The sequence below is a fragment of the Caretta caretta genome, chromosome 6 (genome assembly GCF_965140235.1).
Source record: "Caretta caretta isolate rCarCar2 chromosome 6, rCarCar1.hap1, whole genome shotgun sequence".
NCBI lineage: Eukaryota > Metazoa > Chordata > Testudines > Cheloniidae > Caretta > Caretta caretta.
In genome coordinates this window covers 19,841,967-19,854,781 of record NC_134211.1, presented here as the reverse complement: position 1 = coordinate 19,854,781, position 12,815 = coordinate 19,841,967, and the positions used below count along the sequence as shown (strand labels likewise).

General features: G+C 44.1%; 1 protein-coding gene across 14 annotated transcripts in view; it reads right to left on the bottom strand.

Annotated features, from left to right (window-relative positions):
- Positions 1-12,815, bottom strand: part of LRRC56 (leucine rich repeat containing 56) — a 138,691-nt gene that overhangs the window by 2,074 nt on the left and 123,802 nt on the right. For 13 of the 14 annotated variants that reach the window (XM_048852550.2, XM_048852547.2, XM_048852546.2 and 10 more), the window contains 6 exons: positions 10,871-11,048; positions 8,673-8,888; positions 6,971-7,035; positions 5,334-5,464; positions 3,898-4,091; positions 571-958 (listed from right to left, as the gene is read on the bottom strand). In XM_048852550.2, the coding sequence (XP_048708507.1) occupies positions 571-958; positions 3,898-4,091; positions 5,334-5,464; positions 6,971-7,035; positions 8,673-8,888; positions 10,871-11,048 (1,172 nt within the window). Of the gene's footprint in view, positions 1-557; positions 959-3,897; positions 4,092-5,333; positions 5,465-6,970; positions 7,036-8,672; positions 8,889-10,870; positions 11,049-12,815 lie in introns of all 14 variants that reach the window. The other variant, XM_075129301.1, reaches the window with a different exon arrangement.

Sequence of the window (12,815 nt, the reverse complement as noted above, 5' to 3'; positions counted from 1 at the left end):
CCTCATTTGGAGTGACCCGAACAAACAGTACAAGGGACAGCTCCTGTGTTGATCCTATATTATAACTATTATGTTACCTGGAAATCAAAATGTCCACATTCTGGGCAGCTCCAACTTTCAAATGAGCAAATAAGATGCTGATATTACAATAGAAGGGTCCAATCACAACCAGATTTGCTTTACGTAACACCTATCTACTTTACATCCACTTTTATCTTTAGAAACGCCTTTCCCCCTGAATTTCCTTTTCAAGTGAATTACTGTAAATTTCAAGGAAAAACTGCGTATCTGATATGACTAATATCGAGACTGAATGTTAGACGTAACCAAGGTATGAGTAATGTAAGATCATACTAGTTTAGTTTTGGAAGGACTAAATGATGCATAGGTCACCAAGATACCAAGCAGTGCTTTCTACAGAATATACGGTAGATACCATCTAGCTAAGAGTTTGGACTCTGTGGTGTAGTAAACATCAGAGTCAACAGGGCTTCACCTTTTCTCCCCCAGTGAAGTCCCTTCTATGCTTACCAGAATTGCATAGAAAAGTTGCCTACCTAGTGAGCATACCTGACACTTGTTGATCCAATAGCTGCTGGTCCTGAAATAGGCCTCCTGGTTTGCCTGCCAACATTCTCACTGGTCCAAGTCCTCCCTGCAGCTCTCAATGGTGATGCTTCATATGCAGCAGGTGTGTTGTGCAGACTCAGACTAGCAATCTCTTCACCCACAAGATGGGCTGCCATTTCTGTGCTAACTCTTGATTGGGGATATTCCTTCAGTTGAGCTGCTTCTCTCTGGTTGGGCACTTTCAGACGTCTGACCCTGATGTCTCTCACTTTCGAAGGTCTAGCTGCAACACCCTGTATGGACGAGGGTGAGGGGCACTTTGGAGGAGAAGGTACCAGGGAACGATTCAGACTGGTGAGCACCACACTTTCTTGGGCATGCGATGAATCTGAAACACAACAAGGAAGCACACTGATTTCCTGGCATGGCTCATTCACCTAACTTTTAATGGGCCAATCTAATGTTTACTGAAGTCATTGGAAAGGCTGTTTTTCACTTCAATTGGCATTGGATCAAGTGATGAGTCCCCTCAACTCCGGTTACTTCCAATAAGGGTGGAGGGCTCAGAGCACTTCAGAGGAGTGCATCCCAACTCACTGAAGTTTAAGGCACAAGAAAATTGCAGATCAAGGGATACTGAGTTTTAGCAAATACAGAAGTGCAAACACGGCTCTCACATTAGCATTAGAATAAGGGAAAGCACCTAAATGTTAAAAATATTTTTGTATATTCTTTATACTGTTTATAGTTCAGCTCATATGATCCCTAGCTGTAACACACACGGAAGGAGAAGAATCCTGATGATGATGTATGACTGAGCCCGTTGGTTTTCAGTTTAAACTGATTTTTACCGAAAAATTCCCGGGTTTTACAAAAAGTATTATTCTGTTTTTTTCAAAAAAAGAAAAGGAGTACTCGTGGCACCTTAGAGACTAACCAATTTATTTGACAGGTTTCAGAGTAACAGCCGTGTTAGTCTGTATTCGCAAAAAGAAAAGGAGTACTTGTAGCACCTTAGAGACTAACCAATTTATTTGAGCATGAGCTTTCGTGAGCTACAGCTCACTTCATCAGATGCATACCGTGGAAACTGCAGCAGACTTTATATACACACAGAGATCATGAAACAATACCTCCTCCCACCCCACTGTCCTGCTGGTAATAGCTTATCTAAAGTGATCATCAGGTGGGCCATTTCCAGCACAAATCCAGGTTTTCTCACCCTCCACCCCTCCACACAAATTCACTCTCCTGCTGGTGCTAGCCCATCCAAAGTGACAACTCTTTACATAATCAAGTCGGATGCATCCGATGAAGTGAGCTGTAGCTCACGAAAGCACGTGCTCAAATAAATTGGTTAGTCTCTAAGGTGCCACAAGTACTCCTTTTCTTTTTGCGAATACAGACTAACACGGCTGTTACTCTGAAATCTGTTTTTTTCTGATTTCCACCCTACTTTTGTATCATTCAAATATATAAAAATAACTTGTTTTATTAGGAAAATACAATACATTGCATGAGATAATACATTAGTCTGTGTGTATATGCAAAGCTGCCTGTTGAAGTAAGGCTATGCAATATGCATTACTATGTTGAAGTAAGGCTATGTATCTAGAAGATACACACTACAAACAAACAGGCACACACACAAGCTCTGAAGTACGTGCGCATCTGAACGTACTGATGAATCTCATGCCCACCACGTACACCTTTCAAGCTGTTAGCAGATAATGGTTTAAAAGTCTGACCCACTAAAATGGGAAGATACCGAAAATCTGTATCAAAATATGTTTCAGAACACAAGAAAGAATTCAAAAGTGTTCAAAGAACAAAAACAGGAGAAAAGGATGAAGTTGAGTGTATGCGCTGCAAATGGTGTGGCCCAGTTATTAAATGAAAATATTTATAGGCAAATAGTTCTAAGTCTACAACAGTAAACTGTTTATTCAAATGAAAAGTTTTATTTGGGGATTACAGATATATTGTTTTCTTAAACTCACAGGTGGCATTGGGTTCCGAGTTCTGTTTTAGTTCTACAGCAAACCACACTGATGAACGGAATTCAAAGCATTAATCTACTGAATACTTTTTTTCCCATCTTTCTGTCCACCAGAATGAACCCAAATATTTACCCAGAAAAATTATTAATAGTTTTTTGCACTGGTTTTTGCACTATTTTTGTTGTTGTGGTAATAAACACTGATAAATTCCTGGGAAAAATTAAATAAAATAAAAACTGAAAACGAAGAGCCCTATGTATGACACAGCAATGTTGTGTATGTTTATCGTTAGCAAGATTCTATATATAGGAGAGATCCATTTGCTGCTGGCCATAAAAAGATTGAACAGTACCTAATTGACTGATGTACAGAATTTAGGCTAAGGACACAATCAAAAGAATGGCCTTTGAGTAGTTCGCAAAAAGAAAAGGAATACTTGTGGCACCTTAGAGACTAACCAATTTATTTGAGCATAAGCTTTCGTGAGCTACAGCGATGAAGTGAGCTGTAGCTCACGAAAGCTCATGCTCAAATAAATTGGTTAGTCTCTAAGGTGCCACAAGTACTCCTTTTCTTTTTGCGAATACAGACTAACACGGCTGTTACTCTGAAACCTTTGAGTAGTTGTGTCACTAAACCTCTAGGAGAGAAATACAGCCTTATATGTCCTAACTGAATGCAATTTATTATACTGCTTGGGTGACAAGAAAACACATTCTAATGTACTGCATCTCCAGTATTTCTTCTCATAGCCATGTAGCTGAGAGAAACAATGAATGATTATATTCTTTCTTCGGCTATCCTTCGATGTGAGGATGATGTTTGCCAAGGGGGTTCACTGGTGGGTTTTAAAGTGGCTGTGGAGCCCAATTCATGCATAAGAACATAAGAATGGCCATACTGGGTCAGACCAAAGGTCCATCCAGCCCAGTATCCTGTCTACTGAGAGTGGCCATGCCAGGTGCCCCAGAGGGAGTGAACCTAACAGGTAATGATCAGTGATCTCTCTCCTGCCATCCATCTCCACCCTCTGACAAACAGAGGCTAGGGACACCATTCCTTACCCATCCTGGCTAATAGCCATTAATGGACTTAGCCTCCATGAATTTATCAAGTTCTCTTTTAAACCCTGTTATAGTCCTATAGCTTTCACAGCCTCCTCAGGCAAGGAGTTCCACAGGTTCACTGTGCACTGTGTGAAGAAGAACTTTGCACCCTCCAGATTTTCCTACAGAAGTGACAGGTGTAGTCTTGGAGAAGAAACAGACAAAAAGTAATACATGTCAACCCTTCCCTAGAAAGTGAGAAGGCTAACTGAGACCAGTACCTGAGGAGGCCTGGGAAAGACAGGACTGGCAGGAGGAATCTGGTGAAATCCTTTCAATTAGGTCCTCGTCGTAAGTCTCTGTCAGCTCATCCTCACAGCTGTCACTCAGGCTGCATTCTTCATCCTCCTCCTCCTCATCACTGTGTATCTTCAGCACCTGGGGGGCCTTCTCCATCTGAATGATTTGCAGACACCTGACAAATGTTAAGCTCTACAGTTTTAGCTGGCCCCCACATGCTATCTTAGAGGAGTGTACACATGCATGTACAGTACTCAGAAGAGTTCAGGTGGGGTCGCGGCTGTTTAGAGACAAATATAGGTAACATGGATTTACATTCACCTGGATTGGCTTACCTTTCACACGCAAAAATGGGCTACGAATTAGGTACCTAAACTGCCTGTGTTTTATTGTTTCAGATTCAGCCAACCTTTAATTAGCCAAGTGAAACATGACAGATTTCAAGGAAGGGCATCAGAGTTGAAAAAAAGGCATTTTTATCTCTAAGATAATAGTCACCGCTCAGATCCATGGAGGAAGCTCAGCTCAATATTATTTTCTCCTGTGGTGCATAGAATATCGGGGCAGAGATCTGCCAGGCAGACCAGAGAAGAATTTTGCCCATAAAGTGGCCTGATCCAAAGCACACTGAAGTCGGTGAGAAAACTCCTATTTAGTTAGGCAAATGCCAAGTGCTTTTGAAAATCCTGCCCTTACTGTCTAAAGGAGAACACTGCTAGGATCAGTAATAACCTACATACTGGTAAAAGAAAACACTTTAACTGCACCCTTTATTGCAGGTATTGCCCTTCCTGTGTAGAAGGAGAGCCCAGTTAACTACAGGGCAACAATTTCCCACTGATCCCACACACACTTCACAACTTGCCATCAGCCACACAGAGGGCACTCCAGAGGTCTGAGATCTGCAAGTGGTGAGGAGATGGGAAGTAATTGCTGGCCTGGGGGAGGAGTAGGAGAGCTAGGCATGGGTAGTGGCTGTGGAAGGAGAAGTCCATCTTTCCCTTTCTGCTTTATGGAATTTTGCCAATCTGTATTAATTTTCCTCTGCCCACTCGTCCCTCTACAATAGGGATGTCCCTTTAAGGAGGCTGCCAGGAAGTGGGCTGAGGGAGGGCTCACAGACCCAGAACCAGCATGGACATCTTGGCCTCCCCTTGGATCAACATGGACAATGCCCCAGAGATTTCCTCCCCCTTTGTCCCTCCCATAAGGTTTCCAGCAGAAGGGGCAACTAAGCCTGGAGTTTGCAAATAGATTCCACTGTGTTGTCTCTGCCTGCCTAGATATGAATTTACAAAATTAAAGGCAATTCCCCAAAACTGCCAACAGGTGGCTGAAGAGTTTGCCTTATTACAGAGGCGGAACACTGAGTCCCTGCTTTATTGTAAGATAATTTAGAATCATCCCAAACTCTTACTGGTTATGCTGCTCTCTCCATGCCCTCAGTTCAGCAAAGACATCTTCCCGGCTTAGGTCTTCAGCTTCTTCAGAGTCGTAGGTGTGCTCCATCTTGGGACCAGGCATTTGGAAAGGGTTCATTGCTACAGACTAAAAAATAAAACTAAAAAGAGTTACCACCGATAACTTGATGTTTACTTTACCGCTCACCTTGTTTTGCCAACAACTCTTCCTCTAGCTCAGTTTCCAAACTCTGGGCATCAGAATTTTGATGCAACTTTTGATGTAACGGTTGGGTTTTCAGTTTACCCATGACTGTGTTCTTTATTTTGACTTTTTTAAAAAATTGTACTGAATATGATAATCCCAGCTACAACCCCTGTTATGATACCATGTTTCTAATACATTCACTCCAGAGACCCAGCATTGTGATGACTGGAAGAGTAATGACACGTTTGATTCTGGCCCCACGGATATGTAGCTCTGGGTACACTGACCCGAACCTGTAATAGCTGCACCGACAGGCATTTCAGGCACATATAGTAAAATGTGACTGTGTCGCATATGATTATGGTCCCCTTATACTATTATTAATTCTCATTGTTTTAACTAATTTCAAAAAGCTTCATTGATTGGGCAGGGCAGGGCAGAGAAAAGGGACACTTCAATCCCCCTCCCCCCCCCAATGATTTTTCTAATATCTGTTGTCAGGAATGACATGTAAAAATTATATACATTGTAGTGATCTATATTTCATGTAAGTGACATGGCCCCAATGCAGCAAAGCACATCTAAAGTTACGCACATGCTTACATGACTTGCTGAATCAGGGCCCACAAGGGTACGTCTATACTGCAATTAAATACCCGTGCCTGGTCCATGCCAGCTCACTCAGGTTCATGGGGCTCAGGCTATGGGCCTGTTTCTTTGTGGTGTAGATGTTCATGCACAGGTTGGAAGCCAGGATCTGCGACCTTTCCCCCTCCCGGGGTCCCAGAGCCTGGGCTCCAGCGTAAGCCAGAACCAAATCCTGTGGTCCTTACTGTGCTTTGCTCAGGTCCCAGGGAAGTTGATGCAAGTTTTGTGAGTGAGGAATGCCAGATGTGGCATGTAATTTTCATGCGTTCTTTTACAGTCCATTGTTTTTAATGTCCTCTAGTGAAAGTAACGGTTCTCCCTACTGGTTGTTTCTCTCCTCTGTTTCTTATATATGATCACAGCTGATATCTGAATACATTCTTATTAAATGACACAATTGGTTTGTTTTGGGTTGACACTTCCCTCCCAGCTCTCTCCAATCTCTCCCAGAACAGGAAGTCTGGAATTCTCAGATTCATGACCCCCTCACCACTCTCTATTTATCCATTGATCTTCCAGCTCGCCAAGTGTCCTCTCCTGCCCTTCTCCATGCCTTATTTGGCCTTCCATATCTCCTGACTCAGCAGGACACTTAAGCACATGCTTATGTGCTTTGCTGAATCAGGGCATTTAGACCCCTGCCTTCTCCAACACACATTGCTTTTGTATATAGATTTCTGGACTATAGACTGGAGTGGAAATCCATAAAATACATTAGGGGCCTCAGCTTATCTCAGCAGAACTCATCTGATTTGGGTGTCAGGCAGGACTGGAAAGCATATAGGAAAGAAAACGTACACCTAGCCTTTGTCTCCGTGCATGAAGGGCTTTGATAGGGTTCCCACATATAACTCGGCTGATTCCTAGCAAAAAGAAACAAAACAAAGCATTTCTCACTAGTTTTTAACACTTCGTACAGTTTTTAAATCAGTTTACAGTCCCAATGAGATTCTGTTCTCGAGGATATAACATATTTCATTCATCGACTGTCTGGAGCTGGTCTCCATTTCCTTTGCTAAATGTGGAGTATCCAGTTCTAGCAAGGTGCTGCTTCATGGCTCTGGATGGCTTCACTGGCTCAGCTGGTACTGCTGAGCATTTGAACTACCTGTCTCAGAGAGCTGAGAAGGAACTGGTGTTTACTGGAAAGACAGGCTCAAAATACTGGGGCAAATAAACACAAGCTGACACACCTAATCGGCATCCAAAGAGCTGATTAGATTGCAGCACTCTGGCCTTCTCAGTGACAACTGACCAAGAAATCCTAGGCGGCCTTCAAAACTGGATCAAAACAGGACTCTGCCAGACATTTCCCATTCAGCCATCCTTGGGCATCCTGCCAGTGGTCCTCAGGGGCTTGTTTGTCTTCCCCTTTAAGGTTTAAGATCTGATAGAATATCAGAGTTGGAAGGGACCTCAGTCATCTAGTCCAACCCCCTGCTCAAAGCAGGAGCTATCCTCAATTTTTGCCCCAGATCCCTAAATGGGCCCCTCAAGGATTGAACTCACAACCCTGGGTTTAGGAGGCCAATGCTCAAACCACTGAGCCATCCCACCCTCTCCTTGCTCTTCAGCTCTTCTGGCATATCTACACTGTTGTCTGCTCTGAGAGGGGTCTTGGATGTAGCTATATCCAAATCTCAGTCATCAGCAGTGAGGCTGAATTAGCCAGAAAAATTGCTGCCGAGTGGCAGAAGGCCCTCCACTTCCTTCTGAGGGGCTGTGCTGACTCTGCAGTATGCTCAGGAGGGAAGAGCCGGCCACCAGGTTGCTGAGTACTGCGCTGCAATTAGAACTCTGGGCTGGCCCGCAGGCCAGAAATTTTAAATCAGTGACATGATCCCTCACCCTGGGAGACTGACGCCCTGGAGACTGATGATACAGTCACTTACAGCAATGATCCCTACAGGAATATAAGTATTGAGCTTGGATACTCTGACCTTACGACCCATTCGTGAAGGGGGCATGCAACACAGCTTCTGAACTCCAGATGTTCTGTAGGGACAGTTTATCTTAGGACATTACTCCAGTGTTTTAACACAATTATATGTCCAAATAGTTCTGAATGTTTTCATATAAACTAGATCTAAGTGACCCCAGCAAATTTGGGGTCTATAGATAAGGGCTAATGAGAACAGGTTTGAATAAAAGTAGGGGGACAAACCCTAGCTGAGAGCAGACTGCTTAACAAATAGCAGGCAGGGAGACATAGCCAGCCTTTCATTAGGGCACTTTGTAGCAATGTACAACTTATGAAGGGGGATTAAAGAGTAAAATGGGAAGGTGGCCCCAAAGGACTTTCACCTTCTGCCTCAGGAGAAAATGAAAAAGCACCCCAACCTCACTGTGCGGGCTTCACACTTGGAAACCTATGGGCAAGCCAATGTGCCATCAGTACCGGTGTGTGCCCTTGAGAGCACATGTATAAAGCAGGAAGAACTTTGAGAGGGGGTCGAAAGAGGGGTGGGTGGGGGAAGAACAGACAAAGAAAATTCATCACCATGTGTCAAGTCACTTGCATCATCTTCTAGGAATATCTCATCAGAGACAGTGGATTCTGGAAGGGTGCTACCACTGGATAGCAAATGGACATTGCTAGATATCCCTGCACTCGCAGGTCTCTGAGCAGTCCATGGTCTGGAAGCCGACATGAAGTGAGCTGCAGTAGGTCTCAGACCGGAGCCAGGTCTTCTTCTTGTTGCCTCTGGATGAGTATCTGAGAGATTTCAGTAAGATATAACTAAGAATGCAACATTAAAAATATCCTATCATTTGCAGAGTCATGATAAAGCAATGGCAACAGGCTTGGTGCTAGAGAGAACAGAAGAAAATGCAGTTCCTGCTTCAAGAAACTTAAATGGAAACACTACACCCAGCACAGCCACACAGTGTCTGCCATTTCCTCATGCTGGGACACTTATCTGGCCACCCTCCAGCATGAACACCTGCACTCTTCACACAGTGTCTAAACCACTTAAATATTAAGCAATAGGCTGGCAAAGGAAGAACAGTCCAGCAGTACTGGGTGCTCAACGCTCTTAATAATCAGGCCATTTATTTAGGAGCTTAATTTTAGGCACCTATTTATTAAAAATATCTTGGCCTTTGTTATTAATGCAAAACTGTAAAACACAAAGCATGTGCAAAGCAGCTAAGTTAACATTGCTAAAGAAGAGAAAATGTTTGGAATTTCCTAACCTTTGTGCTTAATGTCAAAGGCAAAAATACAAACATGAATAGAATATAAAGTAATATGAATGCCCTATTCTGTGCTCCATTCTGTGCTCTTTCTGCTTCCCAACTTTACTATTTTTCTGTAATTCAACCTTATGTAGCCAACGGAGGGATCACCAAAGGATCAGATTTTTACAGACTTTTCCTACGATACCTATTACTACAACTAATGATTTGGACCCGCTGGGATTAAAACAAATGACAACTGTGTGCACTTATTCCAAAATAAACTATATTTTTAATGGCGCACAGTTGGCAAGCATACCACAATAGTGGGGGTCAGGAAGCCAACAGTATTGCCCACACTAATGGGAAGCAATAGAAGCAATGATAGGAAATACTTTACTGACCATGGTAAAGCATATGTCATGTAGTATATAAAAGCATAACACATGAACCAGGGGTGACCAAGGAAATTAATAGGCAGCAGGTTTAAAACAAAGATAAGGAAGTACTTCTTCACACAACACACAGTCAACCTGCGGAACTCATTACCTGGGGATGTTGTGAAGGCCAAAACTATAATTAGGTTCAAAAAAGAATTAGATAAAGTTCATGGAAGATAGGTCCATCAATGGCTGTTGGCCAAGATGACCAGGGTGTTCCTAAACCTCTGACTGCCAGAAGCTGGGACTGGATGACAGAAGATGGATTGCTCCATAGTTGCCTTTTCTATTCATTCCCTCTGACGCATCTGGCACTCGCCACTGTCAGAAGACAGGATACTGGGATAGATGGACCATTGGTCTGATGCAGTCTGGTCATTCTTATGAACCAGTTTTGCCAAATAATGTACTGTCATGTAGTTACATGGGTCACTATTTATGAGCCATCACACTGTTTACCACATTCATTTCCAAGATTTCACTTGAATTGCTCAGTTCAAAGCATACATACAAGAAGAATACTAAGGGCTAGAACCTCAGCTGCAGATGAGACATGCTGGGTGGTTTAAGCCACTTTTACATTTCTCTGATCCTGGGGCTAGCATCAGGGCTGCTCTAAATTACTCTAAATTACATTGTTTCATAGCCACATTTGGACAATCACTGGAGAGCAGAGGCATTCTAGCCATTCTCCATTTCTCCTAGCCATTCACCAGACTCAATGGCATAGCAGCCAATATGGCATCCTTACAGTACCGAAGGATTCCCCAATGCAGGAGGGAAGAATCCTCCACTGGCTGGTTAAGAGTAGCACAAAGCAGCCTCAAAGTGGTGGAGGTTCTGGCCATAAGTTTGAAATTTCAGTTACATTTCAAAGAATGACCATGAAAATGGCACGGGGAAGTTCCATCTTTATTGTCCCACAGTGAATTCCATAGCCAATCTGCTCAGTTTCCAAGTGAAGAGATTGAGTTTCCTTCCTCCCAGCCCTGAAAGCTCAACTTGGGATCTTAGAGTCCAGCTGCACTCTTTCTTTCTTACACATCAGCACCAATAAATGGTGAGAAATTTGACATACCAAACTGAGAAATGTCTTTGGCTAAACTGCCCTCCTTAATGGACTCCTTGACAATTAGCCAGTCCTTGTTCATCTTCCTAGAGGGAGGGATGGTGATTTGATTTGCTAGTATTTCATCCAAATACTTTAAGTGAGGGATGTGTTTTTTCACTTCAGCTCTGTAGTTATAATCTGGCACCTGAAAGAATTGAGAATGTGGTCATTTTAACAGATTGTTCAAGAGAAACTGGACTACTACAAGCAATGCGGAGCTGTTCACTTTGTATGAACGCTGGATAGTTTGAAGAATGCTTTGAAGGGGCAAACCAACCCACCTCAAAGAATAAACAGAAATGTAACCATACTTTTCAAATCTCACTATGCTTCTCTCTGATGGAACTGCTGCTCAAGCTGCTGATGTATTGACAACACAAGCTGCACAAAATAAAAGGCGAATTTGCAATGTATTTAGTCAATTACCTCAGCACCTATTACCATAGCATCTGGGTGCTGTACAAAACTGCAAACAATACACTGCTCTCCATGGGAAGATTGGACACACTCAACCCAGAGGCCCCCCCCCCCCTGCTACTTTTGGACGTCTCTGGTTGCAGCATCAACTTCAGGCCATAGTGTGACTAAAAAGATATGCCTGGGCCGGAAGGCTGCCAAACCCAGTGTCTGATGGACCAATAAGGAGCAAACCTCTCAGAGCTAGAGCAAACCTCTCAGAGCTAGATTGGGACATTCGGCAGAACTGTAAGCCAGGTGCATATGCAGCCCGGGGAGGCACTGTGAGTGCTTCTGTATATGAGAGGAGATGACTCAATTTAAACCTAAGCCCTTTTTCTGCAAGAGGACGCATGCCAAGGACAGATGCACAAAGGCTAAAAGGAACTGTATCGAGGTTTCTTTTCTGAGACTTTGGAATGTTCCCTCCCATGCGCACATGCTGGTTATGACCCATGTTGAGGGGCACAGCTTCTTCTGGAGTAATACATCAGCATTTTGGATTATATCTGAAATGGCCATGTGCACATCGCAATGATGGAGGAATTACGAATCGTAGGAGAGAGGAGTTTAGGCTTACATACAGTGGTTATTTCACTATGGTTCTGAATCTCCTGGTGAATAATGGGCATTTCTAATAGATTAGGACACCACACAGATGTCTGTACATGGCATCTCAGCTTTGGGAAAATGTAGTGAGGTGTACAGGTGGGTTGGAACATGCATTTTGCAACACTGGTTAAAAAAAATTAGGTTCAAGAAGGCAGCAGACAATGTTTGACTGTCTCAAATACACTAGCAGTTTAAAGAGAGCACAAAGCAAGATTGTCCTGGTGATGGAGTGTGAGGGGACGGCTCATCTGAATGTTAACATCGATCTATAAGTGAGGCTGTGAGTTTGTCATGGAGGTCACGGAAGTCATGGATTCCGTGACTTTACATGACCTCTGTGACTCCTGCAGCAGCCGGTGCGCCTGGCCTGAGGGCAGCTCAGACAGCCCCTGCGCAAGTCGCACCGGCTGCTGCTGGGGCAGTCTCAGGCCACGGGGAGCTGCGGGGGTGGTACCCTGGGTGGAGGCAGCACACAGAGCTGCCTGGCCACACCTCCGACTAGCAGCTGATCGAGGAGGATGTCGCTGCTTCCGGGGAGCCCCCAGGTAAGCGCTGCCCAGAGCCCATCTCACCCTGTCCTGTGCCACCAACCCCCTGCACCCTCCCACACCCAAACTCTGCCGCTGCTGCGGGGTGTGTGTGTGTGCGTGGCATGGAACCAGGTAGGGAGCCACCAACCCCTCCCCAGCACCAGCGGGGGTCGCAGGCTGCATGCCGCCGCCCACTCTCCCTCCCCAGCTCCCGGGGCACCCCCAGGCAGCCCCCTCAAGTTTTAGTCAGGGGTATATAGTAAAAGTCATGGACAGGTCACAGGCCGTGAATTTTTGTTTAGTGCCCGTGACCT